At 51.8% G+C, this 17,424-nt stretch overlaps 8 protein-coding genes across 8 annotated transcripts; 2 read left to right on the forward strand and 6 right to left on the reverse strand.

The window, feature by feature from the left end:
- Positions 1 to 8: 8 nt before the first annotated feature.
- On the forward strand, positions 9 to 1,940 carry APUU_11555S (uncharacterized protein; the record flags this gene model as incomplete). Its single annotated transcript, XM_041697658.1, has 6 exons — positions 9 to 50; positions 110 to 347; positions 393 to 1,079; positions 1,129 to 1,551; positions 1,608 to 1,744; positions 1,806 to 1,940. The coding sequence occupies 6 exons, from the start codon at positions 9 to 11 to the stop codon at positions 1,938 to 1,940; spliced, it is 1,662 nt and encodes a 553-aa protein (XP_041550921.1).
- A 1,536-nt stretch (positions 1,941 to 3,476) lies between these two features.
- APUU_11556A (uncharacterized protein) lies at positions 3,477 to 4,151 on the reverse strand (the record flags this gene model as incomplete). The annotated part of the gene is made up of 1 exon (XM_041697659.1): positions 3,477 to 4,151. One exon carries the CDS (start codon positions 4,149 to 4,151, stop codon positions 3,477 to 3,479), a length of 675 nt encoding a protein of 224 aa, XP_041550922.1.
- Positions 4,152 to 5,276: 1,125 nt separating this feature from the next.
- Positions 5,277 to 6,987, reverse strand: APUU_11557A (putative MFS multidrug transporter; the record flags this gene model as incomplete). The annotated part of the gene is made up of 4 exons (XM_041697660.1): positions 5,277 to 5,427; positions 5,510 to 6,213; positions 6,260 to 6,754; positions 6,799 to 6,987. The coding sequence occupies 4 exons, from the start codon at positions 6,985 to 6,987 to the stop codon at positions 5,277 to 5,279; spliced, it is 1,539 nt and encodes a 512-aa protein (XP_041550923.1).
- Positions 6,988 to 7,834: 847 nt separating this feature from the next.
- Positions 7,835 to 8,530, reverse strand: APUU_11558A (nuclear transport factor 2 family protein; the record flags this gene model as incomplete). Its single annotated transcript, XM_041697661.1, has 2 exons — positions 7,835 to 7,873; positions 7,931 to 8,530. The coding sequence occupies 2 exons, from the start codon at positions 8,528 to 8,530 to the stop codon at positions 7,835 to 7,837; spliced, it is 639 nt and encodes a 212-aa protein (XP_041550924.1).
- Positions 8,531 to 9,120: 590 nt separating this feature from the next.
- On the forward strand, positions 9,121 to 10,507 carry APUU_11559S (uncharacterized protein; the record flags this gene model as incomplete). The annotated part of the gene is made up of 4 exons (XM_041697662.1): positions 9,121 to 9,156; positions 9,212 to 9,668; positions 9,734 to 9,820; positions 9,894 to 10,507. The coding sequence occupies 4 exons, from the start codon at positions 9,121 to 9,123 to the stop codon at positions 10,505 to 10,507; spliced, it is 1,194 nt and encodes a 397-aa protein (XP_041550925.1).
- A 165-nt stretch (positions 10,508 to 10,672) lies between these two features.
- On the reverse strand, positions 10,673 to 11,986 carry URA7_1 (CTP synthase ura7; the record flags this gene model as incomplete). The annotated part of the gene is made up of 2 exons (XM_041697664.1): positions 10,673 to 11,299; positions 11,348 to 11,986. The coding sequence occupies 2 exons, from the start codon at positions 11,984 to 11,986 to the stop codon at positions 10,673 to 10,675; spliced, it is 1,266 nt and encodes a 421-aa protein (XP_041550926.1).
- A 138-nt stretch (positions 11,987 to 12,124) lies between these two features.
- URA7_2 (CTP synthase ura7) lies at positions 12,125 to 12,880 on the reverse strand (the record flags this gene model as incomplete). Its single annotated transcript, XM_041697665.1, has 6 exons — positions 12,125 to 12,153; positions 12,221 to 12,284; positions 12,336 to 12,373; positions 12,426 to 12,595; positions 12,654 to 12,661; positions 12,728 to 12,880. The coding sequence occupies 6 exons, from the start codon at positions 12,878 to 12,880 to the stop codon at positions 12,125 to 12,127; spliced, it is 462 nt and encodes a 153-aa protein (XP_041550927.1).
- A 734-nt stretch (positions 12,881 to 13,614) lies between these two features.
- On the reverse strand, positions 13,615 to 15,872 carry APUU_11562A (transcription factor domain-containing protein; the record flags this gene model as incomplete). The annotated part of the gene is made up of 2 exons (XM_041697666.1): positions 13,615 to 15,725; positions 15,782 to 15,872. The coding sequence occupies 2 exons, from the start codon at positions 15,870 to 15,872 to the stop codon at positions 13,615 to 13,617; spliced, it is 2,202 nt and encodes a 733-aa protein (XP_041550928.1).
- Positions 15,873 to 17,424: the final 1,552 nt, after the last annotated feature.

Raw genomic sequence — 17,424 nt, forward strand, 5'->3', positions numbered from 1 at the left:
CTTTCGCCATGGCTAACGAGGAGAAAAGAGACTCTACGGCCGGGGATCCGGTGAGTCGTCCTTCAGTCGACTGTCTTCCACCAGCACTAACCTTCTTCCTACAATACAGGTCGATGAGAAACATGCGCCTGTTGTAACCAAGGTGGCCATTGGAGATGAGGCATTCCAGCAGGCCATGATCAAGGAGCCGCCCGGGATATTCGAGTCGCCGGTTCTCATCATAGCAAGCTTTGTAGCCTTCTGCTGCTCGACAGCAAATGGTTATGACGGCTCGCTGTTCGGTACCTTGCTTTCCAACGACGCCTTCACTGCCTACTTTACTGTCGACAATGCCGGTCTATTCACGGGTACGTCTTAGGCCCCTTCGTGCTTTCCTAAATCTGACAGTCCAGGAATCGTCACGGCGATGTACCAAATCGGCTCCGTGGCAGCCATCCCCTTTGTCGGCCCAGCCATCGACACCTGGGGCCGTCGTGCTGGCATGTTCATCGGCGCTGTCATCATCATCCTCGGCATCATCATCCAAATCACCTGCATCGTAAACACCGGGACCACCAACCAGTTCATGGGCGGCCGGTTCTTCCTAGGGTTCGGCGTCTCCATCATGTCCGCCGCCGGCCCTACCTATGTCATCGAGACTGCCCATCCAGCCCATCGCGGCGTCGTCGGGGGTCTCTACAACGTCATGTGGCCCGTCGGAGCCCTCGTCGCCAGCGGTGCTGCCCGCGGTGGCCTCACCTACGAGGGAAACACCTCCTGGATGATCCCCGTCGGTCTCCAGCTGATGTTCCCCTGCATTGTCGCCTTTGGCGCTTTCCTCCTCCCAGAGTCCCCGCGCTGGCTTTACACCCGCGGACAGCGCGAGAAGGCAGTCGCCTCTCTCACAGAGTACCACGGCAGGGGGAACCCGGACAGCGAGTGGGTCAAGCTCCAGTTGATGGAGTACGAGCAGAGTCTGGAGATGGATGGTTCTGATAAGAGATGGTGGGATTACCGGGCGTTGTTCAAGGACCGCGGGTCTACCTATCGTGTCCTGTGCAACTGCTTCGTCTCGCTCTTTGGACAATGGGCTGGCAACGGTATGTTCATATTTACTCTTCAATCTCATCCAGCAAGCTGACAATCCAGGTATTGTGACGTACTATCTGAGTGCATTCCTCGACACCGCCGGTATCCACGGCCAAGTCACCCAAATCAACGTCCAACTCGGCATGAGTGCAGTCCAGGTCGTCTTCGCCGCCGCCGGGGCAACCATCGTAGACAAAGTCGGCCGGCGCCCCATGCTGATCATCGTCAACATCGTCTGCTGCTTCTGCTGGATCGGGGTCATTGTGCCGTCATCCATTGCCAACATCACGGATCTCGATTCCGAGGCGCAGCAGAATGCCGTCGCCCCGTCTGTCAGCAAAGCCGTGCTTGCTTGGGTTTATATCTTCCAGATCTGCTACTCGTTTGGCTGGACGCCCATGCAGGCCCTTTACCCGGTTGAGGTCGTCTCCTTTGAGATGCGTGCTAAGGGAATGGGCTTTTCCAGTCTTTTCACCCAGATCGGTATGTCCGGTTTTATTTCCTTTAACCATGTTACTCTTACTGACTTCGTTTAACAGGCCTACTGGTAAACCAGTTCGGTATCCCCGTGGCACTCTCCAGAATCCACTGGAAGACATACGTCGTGTACTGCGTCTGGTGCATGGTCCAGGCCGTTCTGTTCTACTTCTTCATCCCTGAAACCAAGGGCCGCACTGTATGTTTCCAACCATACACTACCTACCGTTATTTATGATGGCTACTAACGAGACCAATAGCTCGAAGAACTCGACCATATCTTCCACGCCAAAAACCCCGTCAAGGAGTCCATCAAGAAGAAGAAACTTGATATCGATGCGAATGCCAATATTGTCCACATTGAGAGTACCGATAACGTTTCTAGCCATGCATAGGTACTGCCCGGGCTTTTTATTTAATTCAGCAAGAAGTCTTGTGGGGGGGGGGTTGATATGATTTCTGAAATATTCTTTTGAGATGTTGAGGGGTAGCTTTGTTTTTCTTTTTTCTCTTCTACTCTGTTCTATCTTTTTTATCATTATTATATTTAAAATAGTCAGGAAGTGTACAGGAAGATTCTCCGTGACGGTAACAGGAAAGGCACCTATTCTCGGGAAGGCACCGGTCCCGAAATATCACATCCATATAATTCAAATGATTATTCACGAGGGAGATGGGAAAAAAGCGTCGTCTTAGCGTTTTAGGTTTTTATTAAGGCTCCCTTGACGCCTCCTCTGACTGGTGGGAAAACCGCATCCAACATCCGCTTCATCCTCAAAACCGCGGGCCGTTTGGATTAAATGAGCACCGGTTTCGGAATCAGACTTAGAATGCATGGTTTCTTTTCTCGCAGTAGTTATCTTATAAAGCCAAGAAACTATTCCTGCACCCCGCTCGACTGGATCGGTCCGCATTAGGCCTTGAAGCCTTGACGGCGGTTGCTGCTGTCATCCGTTTTAGGGCTTAGGGCTATGTAAGCAGGTGAGAGTTAGCTTTACAAGTTGGATTATTAGTAACAGGCATCTAAAGCTGCCGCTACCAGCTTGGTTCATAATACCCTAATAATATGAACTAATACCGGCTTATTAAGAGTCCTCATTAAAGTCATCGCATGGAAATGGCTCTGAAGCCCGGTCACATCGCTGTCCGTTATAGCCGCCTCAGGCATCTTGGTCTTCATTCCACCAGTCTTTCCTTGCAGCTTGATATTTATCATTAGACACTCAGCCTAATACATCCACACCAAGGATACTTGGCATTTATTCCATCGCAGAAGCGGAGATACTCCAAGTAATACCTTCCCTGGTGATGGTATAGTGTTCCGGTCCTGTAGAGGGGTATAGAATTCTAGTAATAATATATATCCTATCATTGAATATCGCTTAGTATAATCGTTAAATCTTCCCTGTAACAATTTAAAGAATGAACCGTGTTAGAACTGAATGGCAGGATGAGGTAATTTTGTTCTAGAGGGCGGGTATATTGATCGAGATAATGTTATTACGTAGGGATCACGGTAGCTATATTGTTTGTTAAACAGATTTAGATAGAAGCATAGATACACCCATCTCCCAGTCGTGTATTAGAAAGCTCATTCAAGAAATCTGAGCTGACTGGTCGGGTTTTTAATGAGGCTTTCAGTTGAATATGAGACAGTAAGGCGGGATTATAATTACTATCTAGTACTCCAGTATATGAAGCCGTAGATTCTGAATTGGTCTATGTATGGACTCATAAGAGCAATTAAAACGTGTATAGTAAATTAAACTAAACCACCGAATGACATCTCAATCATCCCCAACCAGTGTAAACGGTATCCATCTCGGTATCATAAGTTGTGCGATATCATAACTGTAAACGATAGTTCAACTTGACAGGTTAGCTTCATTCAATAACAGTAGAGGAAAAAGAAAAAGAAAGGAGACTTACATCTACAGGTCACCTCCAACAGTAGCAAGAACAGTACCAAGAGGAACCCCAACACCAGGAAGTCCAAGGCCAGAAACAAGAGCAGCAACCGGGGGAGAAAGCTCGATCAAGAGAGCGCCAACGCCCTGGGCAACAACGGTAACAAGGCCTTCAACCTGAGGGCCAAGGGCCGTGACGAGGTCACCAACGGAAGAAGCAGAGGCAACAACACCACCGAGGGGAACACCGAGACCGGGGAGGCCGAGACCGGAAACGAGGGCAGCGACTTCGGGAGAGAGCTTGATGAGGAGGGTCTTGACGTTGGGGCCGGTCACGACGAGGATATCGTTGAGCTCAGGGGCAAGGTCTTGGAGGATCTGTCCGGAGCCTGCACCAGGGGCAGCGGGGGTGGTGGGAGTGGGAGGCTCAGGGGTGGTGGCACCGCCGCCTAGGTTTCCGAGGAGGTCTTTCAGACCACCGAGAAGATCTCCCAGGGGCAGACCGCTGTCGCCGCCGAGATCGCCAAGCTTACCACCGAGGACATTGTTGAGATCACCGGCGTTGCTGACGGATGGCAGCTTGTTGCCGAGAAGGTCGCCCAGGTTGGAGAGGACAGGGAGCTTTTCCAGGCCGGGGAGACTGAGGGGTGCAGCAAGGGCAGTGGAAGCCAGAGCAGAGAGGATGACAGAGACCTTCATTTTGATTAGGGATGAACAAAGAGATGGAGGTATTGAAATAAAGTGACTGAGTTGTGGCTTGGAGTGCTGCTGAAAGAAGTTGAAGTTTGGAGGCAGGAGGGGCTTTATATAGCTGGGCGTCTTGCCATCCAAGGGTCCCTGAGCTCGGCAGTATCCAAAGACCAAAGGATGAGATGGAATCTCATATCTGGTGGGAATAGCTCCATGCTAGTCTGCTAGATGACTGGACTCCAGCCAGCCCTAGTTCAGTCCACCAGGACATTGATTGAACCGGTGAGGGACTGTATGCTGCCCGTTATTGGATGTCAACAGACCCAACCAAAGATGACATATCGAGCTTGTTCTTGGCAACGAGCCCCTGGTTCCTGACAGGTCGTGGACGATCGTTGAGTCTTCCAATTCGGGCTGTTCAGCTGTCCACAACGCAGATATGCTTTGTATACGAGCTCCGCGGGTTTGGTTCGGAGACGGCACATTCATCTAGCACCGGAGCAGCTCGGCTGTTCACCCGAGTCAGGCACTGGTTCGACCGTGTGCAGTTGTTTGGTTGGGCTGGTCTTGGTTGGAGATTAGAGTTTGCGTGTGGACTGGCTGTGGTTGACTCGATCTCGATTCTTGCCGATCATCATATCAAGATCTGATCTCTAACAAAGAACACTCGCCCGCTCGACCAAAGGCTAAAGGCTGCGTATGGCTCGTTGCTCGCCAGCAATCTTGCAGTCTCCACTGGAACTGACTGGAACCCTCAACCGTGGTTCCAATAGCCATCCTCTGGCTTGGAAGTTCGCCCTCATTTGAGCCATTTCAGATTTGTTGTTGAATCCAGAAATGCGGGCCAATCAGAATCCCCTGCGACGGAAATGTTGGATTTACTTGACACTGCGCATTCCAGTGTCTTTGCCCTTTAGCCGCCGGACCGGATATCGCGGATACGAATCCGAATAAGTGAATCCTTTGTGTTGATGCTATAATTTCATAAAATAAGGTAAATATTTCAACAACTCCTGCACCGTAACCAACCACAGCGAGTTCATCCATCAGGGTAATTGCACCATGAGGGGTGTCTCAAAGTCACGCAGTAAACATTCTATATCTAAAGGTATTCCAGTACTTGATTACACAGTTTCAACCGTGATCCTGCTTCCCATTTCCCCGTCGCAGCCGATGACCCTGTAGGTGCAAAAACACCGTAGGGAAGAAACTCGCACCCATAATCAACGCCGTCACTACACCAGAGCTCTTTGCGATTCCCACGCTCTCGAACATGGACGTGAACCTGCGCAGTTAGAATCATCAAATATATATACAGACGCACACACATATATATAGAGAGAAAGAAAGAGAGAGAGGAGACATACCAAAACGGCCCAATAAAGCCCCACGTCGACCTCACAAAGTTAATAAACACACCCACGCCCCCAGCATCAGCAGGATGCGTATCAACCGCATAAGTCGTAAGCACGGTCGTCACAACCTGATTCCCAAACGCCGCAATGCCCGTGCCAACAACCGGCGAGACAACCCAGCGCCCGGCCCCGCTGGCTGCCTGCTCAGTGCAAACCAGAAACACCACCATCCCGGCAATAGTCACCAGGAACCCGAAGTAGCTGAGCCAGAGCCGGAATTCGGGGGGTGGTCTGGTATTACTGGTATTGTTACTGTTATTGTTTTTGCTTAGTTTACGCGCGCGCGCGCTCATCCATAGATCGGACATGTATCCGCCCATTTGCTCGCCCAGGAGAGAGCCGATGATGAGACCGAGGAATTGCAGGCCGAGCTGTTCGGCGTTGAGGGCGAATTTCTGCTGTAGGAGCTGGGGCACTTCGACGGAGTTGAGGACCGAGGCGAAGAGGAAGACCATGCTGTAGGCAACTGCGGCGAGGAGGACGGGGATGTTGGTGAAGAGGGAGAGAGGGTGCAGGAATTCAGACGCTGTGAGGGGGGTTGGGTCGATGCGGGTGAGGGTTAGATATTCCCTTTTGAACGGCGAGGAGGAGGATAAACCTGTGTATCGTGTTTCCGGGCCGAAGAAGATGTATAGGATGAATTGACATGCGTTGGTCTGGTCTGTTAGGCTCATACCGCACCATAGAACATGTAGAACGTACAATTGCCAGGACCCAGTAGATCCAGCGATAGCCCACTCTCTCGGCGACAAAGCCGAATATAAATGGCCCAACCGGCACTCCTAGGGTGACCATTACCGTCCAGACCCCCATGTACGCCGCGCGCTGGTGCTTGAAGAAAGTCTCCATGACGACTGCGCTGCCGAGGGCCATGGCTGGGGAAATGAAGAACGACACCAGCGCTCGACAGGCCGCCATGGAGGCGTAGTCTGGGCTTTTGGCGCAGCCGACGTTACACACGCAGCTGAGCACCAGCGACAGGAGGAAGATTGGGCGACGCCCGAAGCGGTGGGACAGTGGTTTCCAGAGCAGCGGGGCGCCGCCTAGGATGGCGATCTGGAGGGAGGTGAGATAGCTGACTCGCTGGATGGAGACGCCGACGTCTTCGGCGATGGCTTCGTAGGCTGGGATGATGGCCGCTGCGGTGAAGGTGCCCATGCAGGCGTGGAAGGCGACTAGAGCTAGGTTGGATGTTTTCTTGTCTGTTAGATTCGAGCTTAACGGCTGGAGGTTTCGATTACCTTCCACTGAGGCCAGTTGTATGGATCAGCCGGGTCCATGCTGGGGATTGGGTCGAGGTCTAGGGTGCCATGGCGTTGCAGGAGATACGCCTGGTGCTGCTCTGAGAGAGCACTGGCTTCGAGAATGGTGTTTCCTGCTTCCTCCACACAGGAGGACCGTGTCTTTTCCAGCGTGTTTTGGTGGTCCATGGTGCTGTGCGTCCAACACCTGCTACCCTGTCGGGCCCTGGGGTCGGGGCCAACATATCTATAGCTGGGGTCGCGGGGATACTGGGCTGTGGGTCATTCTGTCATTCTGCATCGGGTCTGGAGAATCAACAGGGGGTCCGGGGTTAGCATGCAAGCACCATCCTATCCCGAGCCCTGATGGCGCGGCCGGTGGAGATCATGAAGCCGGTCGGTAGATGGGCAGAGTCGCCAATGCCGACTCCAAGCTTTAATTAAGAAGTCTTGACTCTCAAACGCTGGATGTGGTTGGGCGGCTGTTTGGGGTTATTCCGAGGTCTGATTTCCAACTGCCGATGGGATTTCCGTTGCAGACTTGAATTATGCCTTGTTATAGTATCTAATATGAGCTTTCATAGAGAGAATGTGGAAAAAGACAGACCAACCGTGCATTGATCGCCATCTGTACGGGGTACTTAACCCTAATTCCCCTACCTCGTGCTCTTTTCTTCGCACCAACTAGTCCAGTGATGAGTGAAACCAGCTCACACAAGTCATGTTTCGATGGACTCTCGTCTTACATGGCCGTTAGGCAAGAATAAAACCCATTGTATACAGTCTGAGACACGTTCCAACAAGACACTCGACTTCCTAGTAGCCAATTGGACCCTACTATCCCAGACAATACTATCTAGGCTTATACCAAGAATGCAGGAGCTGATACATAGAATTGCACCTTTCTGGCCTCAGTGGCGCAAGGATCACCGCTGACATTGGAATCTGATTGTCTCTTAGGGCTAGACCGAACAGGATGAATTGTAGAATTATGCGATATACTAATTAATTATACTCGGTCGCTCCTAGCTCACCATCAGCACCTGAACACCGCCTGGTTCCCGATAACCTCGCTCTACTCAATTAGCATGCACCACACACACACAAGGATAGAAAGAAAAGGAGGGAATACCATATAAACCAAATTCCTAACAACAACCCTCCAACTCCCATCCTCCTGCCTGCGCCACAAATCCTGATACTGCCCATGGGCCGTAGCAACCTGGCCCGCCATCTTCGCGCTCCTCCCAAAATGCGACGCCGTGAAGTACGTCACGCTGCGCGCCTCCAGCGGCGAGAGGACATCAATAATCTGCGTGCCCAGGCTATGCTGCGTCGCGACGCATGCTAGACTAGCGCTTAGTGTGTCCTGGATGGATTGTAGCGGGGTGAGGACGTTCAGGGGCGCGGAGTAGTTTGCGATGGCGTCGGGGGCGAAGATGGAGGATAGGGAGGCGAAGTCTTTCCCGTCGATGGCGAGGGGGTAGAGGGCCAGTGTGGTGCGGATGGACTCACTGGGTGTTGTGTTGATTGTGCGGATGGAGGGGGAGGATGCGAGGAGGGTGGGGAGGAGACGGAGGGGGGTTGGATCTGTCTGGGTGGTGATGGTGGTGCTGGTGTAGATCGGTGGGGAGGAGTCCGTCTCGACATCAATTCCGATTTCCAGGCCGAGGACGGCGAGAGAGAGGCCGCAGAGGCTGAGCAGCAGAGCTGGATAGGGGAGGAGATGCATTCTGTGCGATGACAGGTCAGATCGGTCGCGGGTTTGCTGGAGACCTGGGAGCGTCTTGGGTTTTGTACTGAGACTCGGCCGGCCTGCTCTCCTGGAAGTCGAGTCATTCGACGGATCCAGACTAGGTACATGGGAAATCGACGGCGGGAGACGCAGGGAAAGACGGCCCAATGGGTGGATGGGATAGGGCTGTATAGATGAAGCCGCGCAGTTAGCGGGCGGCTAGTGCTGCACGCCGCCAACATGACAGCTGCAGAGCCCACTCCACCGCGTCCTGGGCCGTCCGGGCTTGCCGCTGATGGGGCTATTTTTCATAATTCTATCTGTACAAAGTGATCTATCAGATCCAGCCGGCTGCCCGTCCTGGTTGGCGCACTCAGCTCGTGCTGATGATCCGGCACCACGAGATGAAACCCTAACAGCCCGACAACTGATCGAATCAACGCCCAATCTCGACATTCATGATTCATGATTCATGCACCAGGACGCGCATTTCAAACTGCTGCCCTCATTTATATCAGATGTTGCCCAACGCCACGGCCCCTGCGTCGTTCTCGCTGCATGACCAGCACGAGACGAGGTAAACCACCATGGCCTCGCCATACATCTCCCAGCAGGGTCTCTCGGTATCCTCACCCTTTACCTCCATCTCTCTTTAATACCCGATACTAACCCTGTCAGGCCCTGATGTGGATCGGCATCATCCTATCAATAATCTTCGTCGCCATCCGCACGCACGTCCAATACCGCTACAGCGGCCGCTTCTTCGTCAACGACTACTGGATCTTCTTCGCCATCGTCTGCCACCTAGCCACCGCAATCGTCTACCAGATCGCGATCCCGCCCATGTATGAGGTCCAGACCTTCGACCCCGAGACGCAGGCCATGGACGCCGCGTTCATGGACCGCGCCTCGCTCTTCCTGCGTCTGCAGTTCGCCGTCGACTTCCTGCTCTGGACGACCCTGTGGACGGTCAAGTTCTCGCTGCTCTCGTTCTTCTGGCGCCTGTTTGACTCGGTGCGTTCGCCGATGAAGGTCTTTTGGTGGACCATGTGTGCGGTCACGGCTTCGACTTGGGTGACTCTTGTCGTGCTGCAGAATCTGGCCTGTGATCCGATTCGGAATTTCTTTACCCTAGGTACCCAACCTGCATTCATGAGAGAGAGAGAGAGGGAGACTGGGAAAGTTATTGACCGAATATAGGAAAATGCAGCTCCGCGCGAGACGTCTACTACTCGAATCTCGTCTTCAAGTTCACCGTCGGCACCGATATCGCCGGCGACATACTAAGTACTCTCCCTTATTTATACACTTATATCCCCTAGAAACATCTAAATAGTCAAACTAACAATCTCCTCTACAGTAATGCTAATCCCCTTCCCCCTCCTCCACACGCTCCAAATCCCGCCGGGGAAGAAATACATCCTGGCCGCAATCTTCTCCTTACCACTAATCCCCATCCTCTTCGCGGTCCTGCGTCTGGTAATCGCAAACCCAGACAGCGGCAACGTCGACCCCGTCAAGTTCCAGCTGTACAGCATGCTCGAGAACTCCTCGGCCATCGTGACGTCTTGTCTGCCCTCGCTGCGGTTGTTCGTTGTCAAGCAGGGCTCGGGGCTGGGATCGCACTCTTATCGGTATCGGTCGCGGTCGCGGTCGAAGTATAACAAGAAGAATCGGTATCCGGGGTATAACCTGGGAGGGGAGTATGTGGGTGGTGGGCAGGGGGATTTCTTTGGGAATAGTGAGGTGCATGGGCATCGGGATGGGGATGGGGGTGTTGGTGCTAGTAGGAGTCGGAGTCGGTGTGAGTCGACGGTCGAGGCGTTTGGGTTGGAGACGATGGGGAGTAGAGGGGGGAATGAGGTGTTAGATGGGGATGAGGATGCGGGCACGGATAATTCTGGTGAGAGTCGGAGAGGGATTGTTGGAGGGAGAAGGGGGGTGCTTGTTACCAGGGAGTTTTCGGTTCGGTGAGCTGCTTTATATAGACAAGAACTGCATGACTCGTCATTAAAAGGAATGGTCCTCTACATGAAGAATCACGGCACGTTTATGCATAATATTCATAGATTCATATATTTTGTCAACTCTTTCATGAGAACGGTCTACCATAACAAACGCAAACATCTACATTACTCGCTAAACCGAATTCACTTTGGGTCGGACCTCCAGATGGCTGAGGTCGTGGGCTCCCTGGAAGGTCTCGGTGATCTCATCAAGACATCCCGCAGCCGCCGCGAAGAATCCGAGGAAGCTCTTGCTGGGCGTAATAACACGGCTCAGGTATTCCGGGTGGAATTGAACACCGACATACCATCGGTGGTCCTTGAGCTCGATCACTTCCATTCGCTTGCCGCTCTCGTCTTTTCCAATGAACGAGAGACCGGCGCTCTCCAGTTGATCCACCAGATCCGGGTTCACCTCGTAGCGGTGACGATGGCGCTCCCAGATCTCTTGCTTGTTGCCGTACAGCTTGCGGAACTTGGACCACTCTGTACCATCTTGGAACAGCGTCGGCCGCTTACCCAGCCGCATTGTACCCCCCATCTTGGATTTGTCAATTTCCGGCATGTAGACGATGGCAGGCTGCTCAGATTCTTCATTGAACTCTGCGCTGTCCGCTTGTTTCATATTGCAGATGTTGCGAGCGTATTCGATCACAGCTACCTGCAACCCAAGGCAAATGCCAAGGAAGGGGACGTTCTTTGTACGGGCCCATTCGGCACACTTGATCATGCCCTCGGTACCGCGCTGACCGAAACCACCCTACTCCGATATTAGAACAAAGTGCAATGAGAGTGCAATGAAACATACTGGGATGAGAATGCCGTCCGCTGTGGAAACAGCGTGCCAAGCCTTGTAGTATTCGGCGGGGTTTTCTTGCTGGTGGTCCTCCTCCAGGTGGGATGACTCTACCCAGACCAGATTGAGTTTCTTCTGGCAATGCATGGAGGCGTGCTCCAGTGCCTTTGTTACACTCAGATACGAGTCGTGTAGACTCGTATACTTACCAACCAACACAATTGAGACTGTGTCAAATACGTGGTCTTGGCTCATGGCGAGACCGTGCCATTTCTGCCACATGATCTTGCCCTGCTCCATGTATTTGCCGTCAATGTGAATGGTGTTGATCTCAAGGAGATCCTTGAGCGTGTTCAAAAATCCTTGTGTTTCCAGGAGGATGGGCACCTGGTAAGTTGTCGACACGTTGTGCACGCCAACTACCTGGTCCCGTTCCACTTGGCAGGTATTGGCGATCTTGCGGGTCGTCGATTCCTCCAGTGGGGTTTCACAACGGCACGCGATCAGATCGGGTCTGAGGCCACCGCTGCGAACATCGCTGATGGCGCGTTGGGTAGGCTTGGTCTTTTGCTCCGAGCCAATCAGAGGCACGTAACTGACATGGATCTGGAGGAAGTTTGCCTTTCCGACGCGTCGTTGAAGCTGGCTCATAGCTTCAACGAACGGGGCACTTTCGATATCACCAACTACAATGAAGTAATTAGCAACGTTCAACAGTTGACGCGTACAGAGTCTACTTACCAGTTCCTCCCAACTGCACGCGAAAAGGTCATAGTTAGCCCAAGCATACTATAGCTTCGGCATCCAGCTTACCTCAACTATAAAACGTTAGTAAACCCCAGATTTTTTAAAAAAAAAAAAAAAAAAAAAAAAGGAGACACATACTGATGCAAACGTCTGGTTCCCTTCCGGACTCATCGATAGGAACCCTGGCAACTCTTTCAACCCACTATCGACAACCGTTAACCCAGTCCCAGAACATGAATAGACAAATACTGACACTTTGGATTTCGTTGGTAAGGTGCGGCACAATTTGAACTACCCAAGTCAGCCCCATAGCCCATACACACAGGCCAAAGCACGGTCATACCCGTCTTTCCCAAGTAGTCACCCCGACGCTCCTTCTCAATCACATGTTGGTAGATTTTGCCCGTTGTAATGTTGTTATCTCTGCCGAGCGTAACTCCAAGATAACGCTCGTAGTTTCCTAGATCCAAATCGGCTTCACCTCCATCGTCCAAGACGAAGCATTCTCCGTGCCTTTCAAACGAGTCAGTGTATGCGGGGGGCAGGGAGAGGGCAATGGCGGGGATCGTACTCCAGAGGCTATGAACACACAAGTTAGAGACATATCGAAGGCAAATGGTGGGAGACGACGTGGCTAAGACTAACGTTCATAAGACCGGCATCTGGGTTCAAGTAAGGATCGATCTTAATACTCGAGACCGACAAGCCAGCAGTTTTCAGGAGCAACCCGGTGCTGCTTGCGATAATACCCTTTCCGACACCGGAGATAACACCACCGGAAACGAGGACATACTTCATCTTGGCGAATAAGGGTCTCAATGGCGGCCTTCCTGGCGAATACCAGGGAGGTAGTAGAAGGTTCAAAAAAATCGATACACGATACCGATAACCAAAATTCGTTCACCGCCTGGAAAAATATGCGGCAGAAAATGTGGGGTGGGCTGTTCCGCTTTGGGTAGACTGATGCCTGAGGCGTCTGAATTCCTTTTAGGATCTCCCGCTGCTTTTAACCACGATTACATTAAGTCAGTTATTGCGTATAGCTTTTAGCGTTGCAATTGTAAAAAGGATATACTAGACTCATATCTAGCTAGTCCGAGATTTGATGACAGTTATGGCATCAACCTCGGGTAGTGTATCCTTTCCTCGCAAGTCAGATCTATGGGTCTTTAAACAGGTATCATAATATATCTACACATAGCTACCCCATAATAGGGTACATATTTCATTCCGTACATCGTCACGGCATTATACAGGTATGGGTCCTCTCATCAGGCCCCGAGAAGGGCCATGGTGGTTTGGAGTATACGCTTTGGCTACACTTATCGTCTGAAGTCAACAATGTGCAACCAGATAATCGGAATGTAGCGTGATAGCATGAGTTCCGACTCTGGCAAATCATACCGAGGCAGGTTTGCCCGCGAAGTGGGAGCATCGTTTGTCTTCCAATCGCTTTGGTTGCGCGAATGTCTCGGACACGGGATCAGTCTGTCCAACCAGCTCATCGCGTTAAGGTTATGCATGATCGATGCTCAGGAAGCATCAATACCTTCTAAGAGGTCCGCATAGCGATTTAACGACCGGCCAATCAAATTGACAAGTTCATAGATATAATCCGCCGTAAACAAGCGAGCCCAAAGCCTTGTCACAACCGCACTCAACCGCGTGTTATTTTCCAAAAGCCACGACCGCGACACTCCATGCTGAGCCTCCATGACCATTTCAATGACGAACTCGAGCAGCTTTGTTTCTTGCTCGGTTAATTTCGGTTGGGGATTTGGCAGGGTGGCGGTTTCGAGCCACTTGGCTAGAAGGACGGCACACTCTAGGGAGCAGAGGGCGTACTGGTTGGACCATGAGACGACTAGTGTGCGGGCAACGTAGTTTATGCCCAGTTTTATGGGGGTGCTTAGTGCATGGGCACAATGCAGGGCGGCGCGAGTTAATCTGTCGCTGCGCTGAACCGAGAGATTCTGTCGAAGGGATCTTGCGATTTCGTCTGGGTTCCATGTTTGGAGGCGCCGTGCGGAACTGAAATCAGCGTTGAGGCGGATATATGCCAGTCGTAGTAGGGCTGTGGATGTAAATGAGATCGGGCCGTGGGGGTTGAACGGATCTATAGAGGACTCCTGGTTGCGTTCCCAGCATTGGCACCAGTTCTCTAAAGCTTGTTCCAGTGGGGTTATCTGAGCTGGTGATAAAGAGCTGCTATTACTCATTGGAACGCGGCATGCCTTTTGAGTGAGCCAGATAGTCTGAATGATAGCGTGGATCAGGACGTAGCCGCCAAGAGAGGTGAAGCTTTCCAACTGTCCACCCGCGCTGGGGCTGCGGGTGAACAATGAGTTCAAGGCATCCTGCAACTTAGGGCTTTTGGGGCCCTGCTGTCTGCATTCAATCCACTGACTCGCAGTAGCGGCCGTCCATTCTTTCTCTGTGCAGGGCAGATCGAGGGTAATCTCTTCGGTCAGGATCAGGGATGGGATGTCAAATACAATTGTATGGATGCCAAAGAAGCAGAACACGATTAGCTTTGTTCTCTTTGCGCTTTCGTTCCGAATCCAACTCTCCCACGACCCATCCTGGCGTGGGAGCTCATTTAAACCATGCTTCCGAAGCAATGTCTCCATCAAGCTTCGCAAATAGAGAGCCTCATAATGAGGCGGGTAATGTTCAAACCAGGAGGAGACTGACGTCAGCATAAGCAAGGACTGAACGGTTTCCAGGATGTCGTGACTTTGACTGTCGGGCGAGGTTACTCCAAGATCTCGATTGCCAGCACCGTTCCACTGAAGATCCCGGCGTATGTGCTCCAAGGTTACAGATTTGGCAAGGTGGAAAAGGCTGATGCTGGTGTCATGTTCTCTGCAGTATTGGGCACCCAGTGAAGCCATGGATAGGATGAAATGCAGAGGACTCGCCTCAATATTAAATGTTGGGATATGCAGAAACGGATAGTGATCGTGATATCCATTGACATACCCCGTGAGGCAGCGCGAAAGAGCATGTCGCGACGGAATAGTGAGATCTGAAACCACATTCGAGTAGTCACGTAGTTCGTTAACAATTCGGTCGCGACACTGTGTCGTTACCGCAACTGGAACTTTCGGTGGACGGGCTCTATGAGGCGGTTGGGATTCATCCGGTTGCAACGACGGTAGTTGTGTTCCATGGCGAGGAAGCACTGGTGTTGCAGCATTATCATGCCCAAAGGTCGAGGGATATTCAGCCCCCGAGTCAAACTGCAGCGGAGGAAACAACGGCAATGGTTGGTAGGTTGGCGAGTATGGGTGGCTAGGTAGGGGAATACTATCTAGAAACGACGTAAAATCGTCGCCTTCGTATGCGAAAGGCTCACTGAACGGAGTGGGCTCGGTCGCTGGTGCTGTTGGAAACGTTCCATGTGTCGCGGGTAATAGATGTTGATCGTTCCCCGGTGTTCTAGGAAACGGGTGCTCGGTCACAGCAGATGCCAACACATTGAGGCCATCAAAGACCTGTTGCGTAGACGCTGTGGGGGTTTGGTCAGGGGTGTGAGCTGCCGGAGGCGAACTGTGGACGAGGCGCTCATGGCGAACCAGCAAGTCCTTGCGTGTGAAGGACTTTGCACATTTATCGCAGCCAAATGGTTTCTCTTTGGTATCTAATCAGGGTCAGCAAGTTGATCCTCCCGGTGGAACGAACTGGGGAATTAATTACGCGATCGTTCGTGGCGCTGCAGATGTTCCAGGCGGGCGAAAGTGCGGGAACACCGCGGACAACTGTAGTCGCGCGTTGCGGTTTTGACCATTCCGGCAGGACTAGCAACCACTGCTGCTAGTATGGCCTCATATTGAGTCGTTGCATTGCTCGATTGGCATTATTGAGATCGGATCTAATAACAGTCAGGGATGGTGACGAATGAAATTGAAGGCGAACGATAAAACGTCGGAGGCGGAGTATTTCCGAGCTGCTGTCGCTAGGTACAACGGCAACAATTGCGCCTTCGCCCCGCGTTGTACTCGACCAACTCAACATGAGATCTACGAAAATGGCTTTGCCCATTGGAAAATCCGTGGAAGAGATACGCTAAATCGTGCTATGGTTATCTCTTCATTTTACTACACCGAGCCAGAAAACTAAGAATCATAACAGTCGCCAAGCTGGAACGGGTCTCTTCAAACATTCTAGCCTACAGTTTCACCAGATGATGGATGTCTTCATATACGGCTGCGCGAAGAAACCCCCTCTGGGCAGCCGGAACCCAAGCAGGTGTTGAATAGGTATTCTATCGTAGATTTCGGGCGAAGCTGGAGACTGGACTTTAAGCTTCCTCCCTGTTTGACCGTCCCCCAGCTCCCTAACGCCAGCTAAGCAGGCACTTTTTCATCTTTAAATCACGGCTCTCATTTCTCCTATTCAGCTTTTCTCTCTACTATCACCGCCTCGTTCTATTTTAAAGCATAAGGCGAACCTCCCCAGCGAGCCCAGTGGTAGGCTCCCTATTCTACACTCACGTAACCCATTCAATATCTAGAAGAAAGTCAAAACAGGCAGCTTTTGCGTATTCTGTGACCTCATCAACCCATTGCCCGGAGGTCTAGGCTTGGTTCTTGTCTTTCGCCTGTTTGCCCTAGTGCTAACCCTGTTTGGTCGTTGATCGCTAGCGGTGTGATCTGCTGCTCAGTGGTTCCGACTATTTTCGTCTGCGGCCTCGGGTATTGTTGCGAGGATGGTGTCGACGTGAGGGGAGACTTTGGCTAGTAGAAGCCAAGTTTGTCTGGGGAATCACTTTGAGGATAACCTTAGTAGGACTGGGTCGGGAAGACAGCCAAATGGGTGCGACAGAGGAAAACGTCAAGCCAGATGGAAAACGGGGTATTACCGAGCAGCATTTCATTCGTGCCGCAGACCTCGTTACCATAATGGCAGCTCGATATTCTTTCTTGGATGTACGGAGTGCTGGCAGGTGTATTGGAGGCCTCCTAATCTAACATGTACAGTGTACACCGTATACCATCTATCCTTAATCCTCGTATACTGATTATTCAGATCGCTACTTTTCACTTTTTAGGAAATATTCCCCTCCAGATCCCGTCATTAAAGCGTCCTGTGGGGTGGATCCGCGCATGCGCAATCTGGCGTCAAGCCTTATGATACCATCCGCTCGGCAGGTGTAGTCAAACCAACCGACGACATCATAGATAAGGTCGCACACCGCACTACGTAAGGTTTATCTTGAAAGTGACCCAGCACAGAGGATCCTCGAGGAAGCACGCCGTAGTCGTACAGTAGTCGACTCGACCTAGCGGGCGCTTGTGCCTCCCCCGCATATACATTACCGGGAGTCTGGGGCCCGCCAA

This window comes from Aspergillus puulaauensis, chromosome 1 (genome assembly GCF_016861865.1).
Source record: "Aspergillus puulaauensis MK2 DNA, chromosome 1, nearly complete sequence".
Lineage (NCBI taxonomy): Eukaryota > Fungi > Ascomycota > Eurotiomycetes > Eurotiales > Aspergillaceae > Aspergillus > Aspergillus puulaauensis.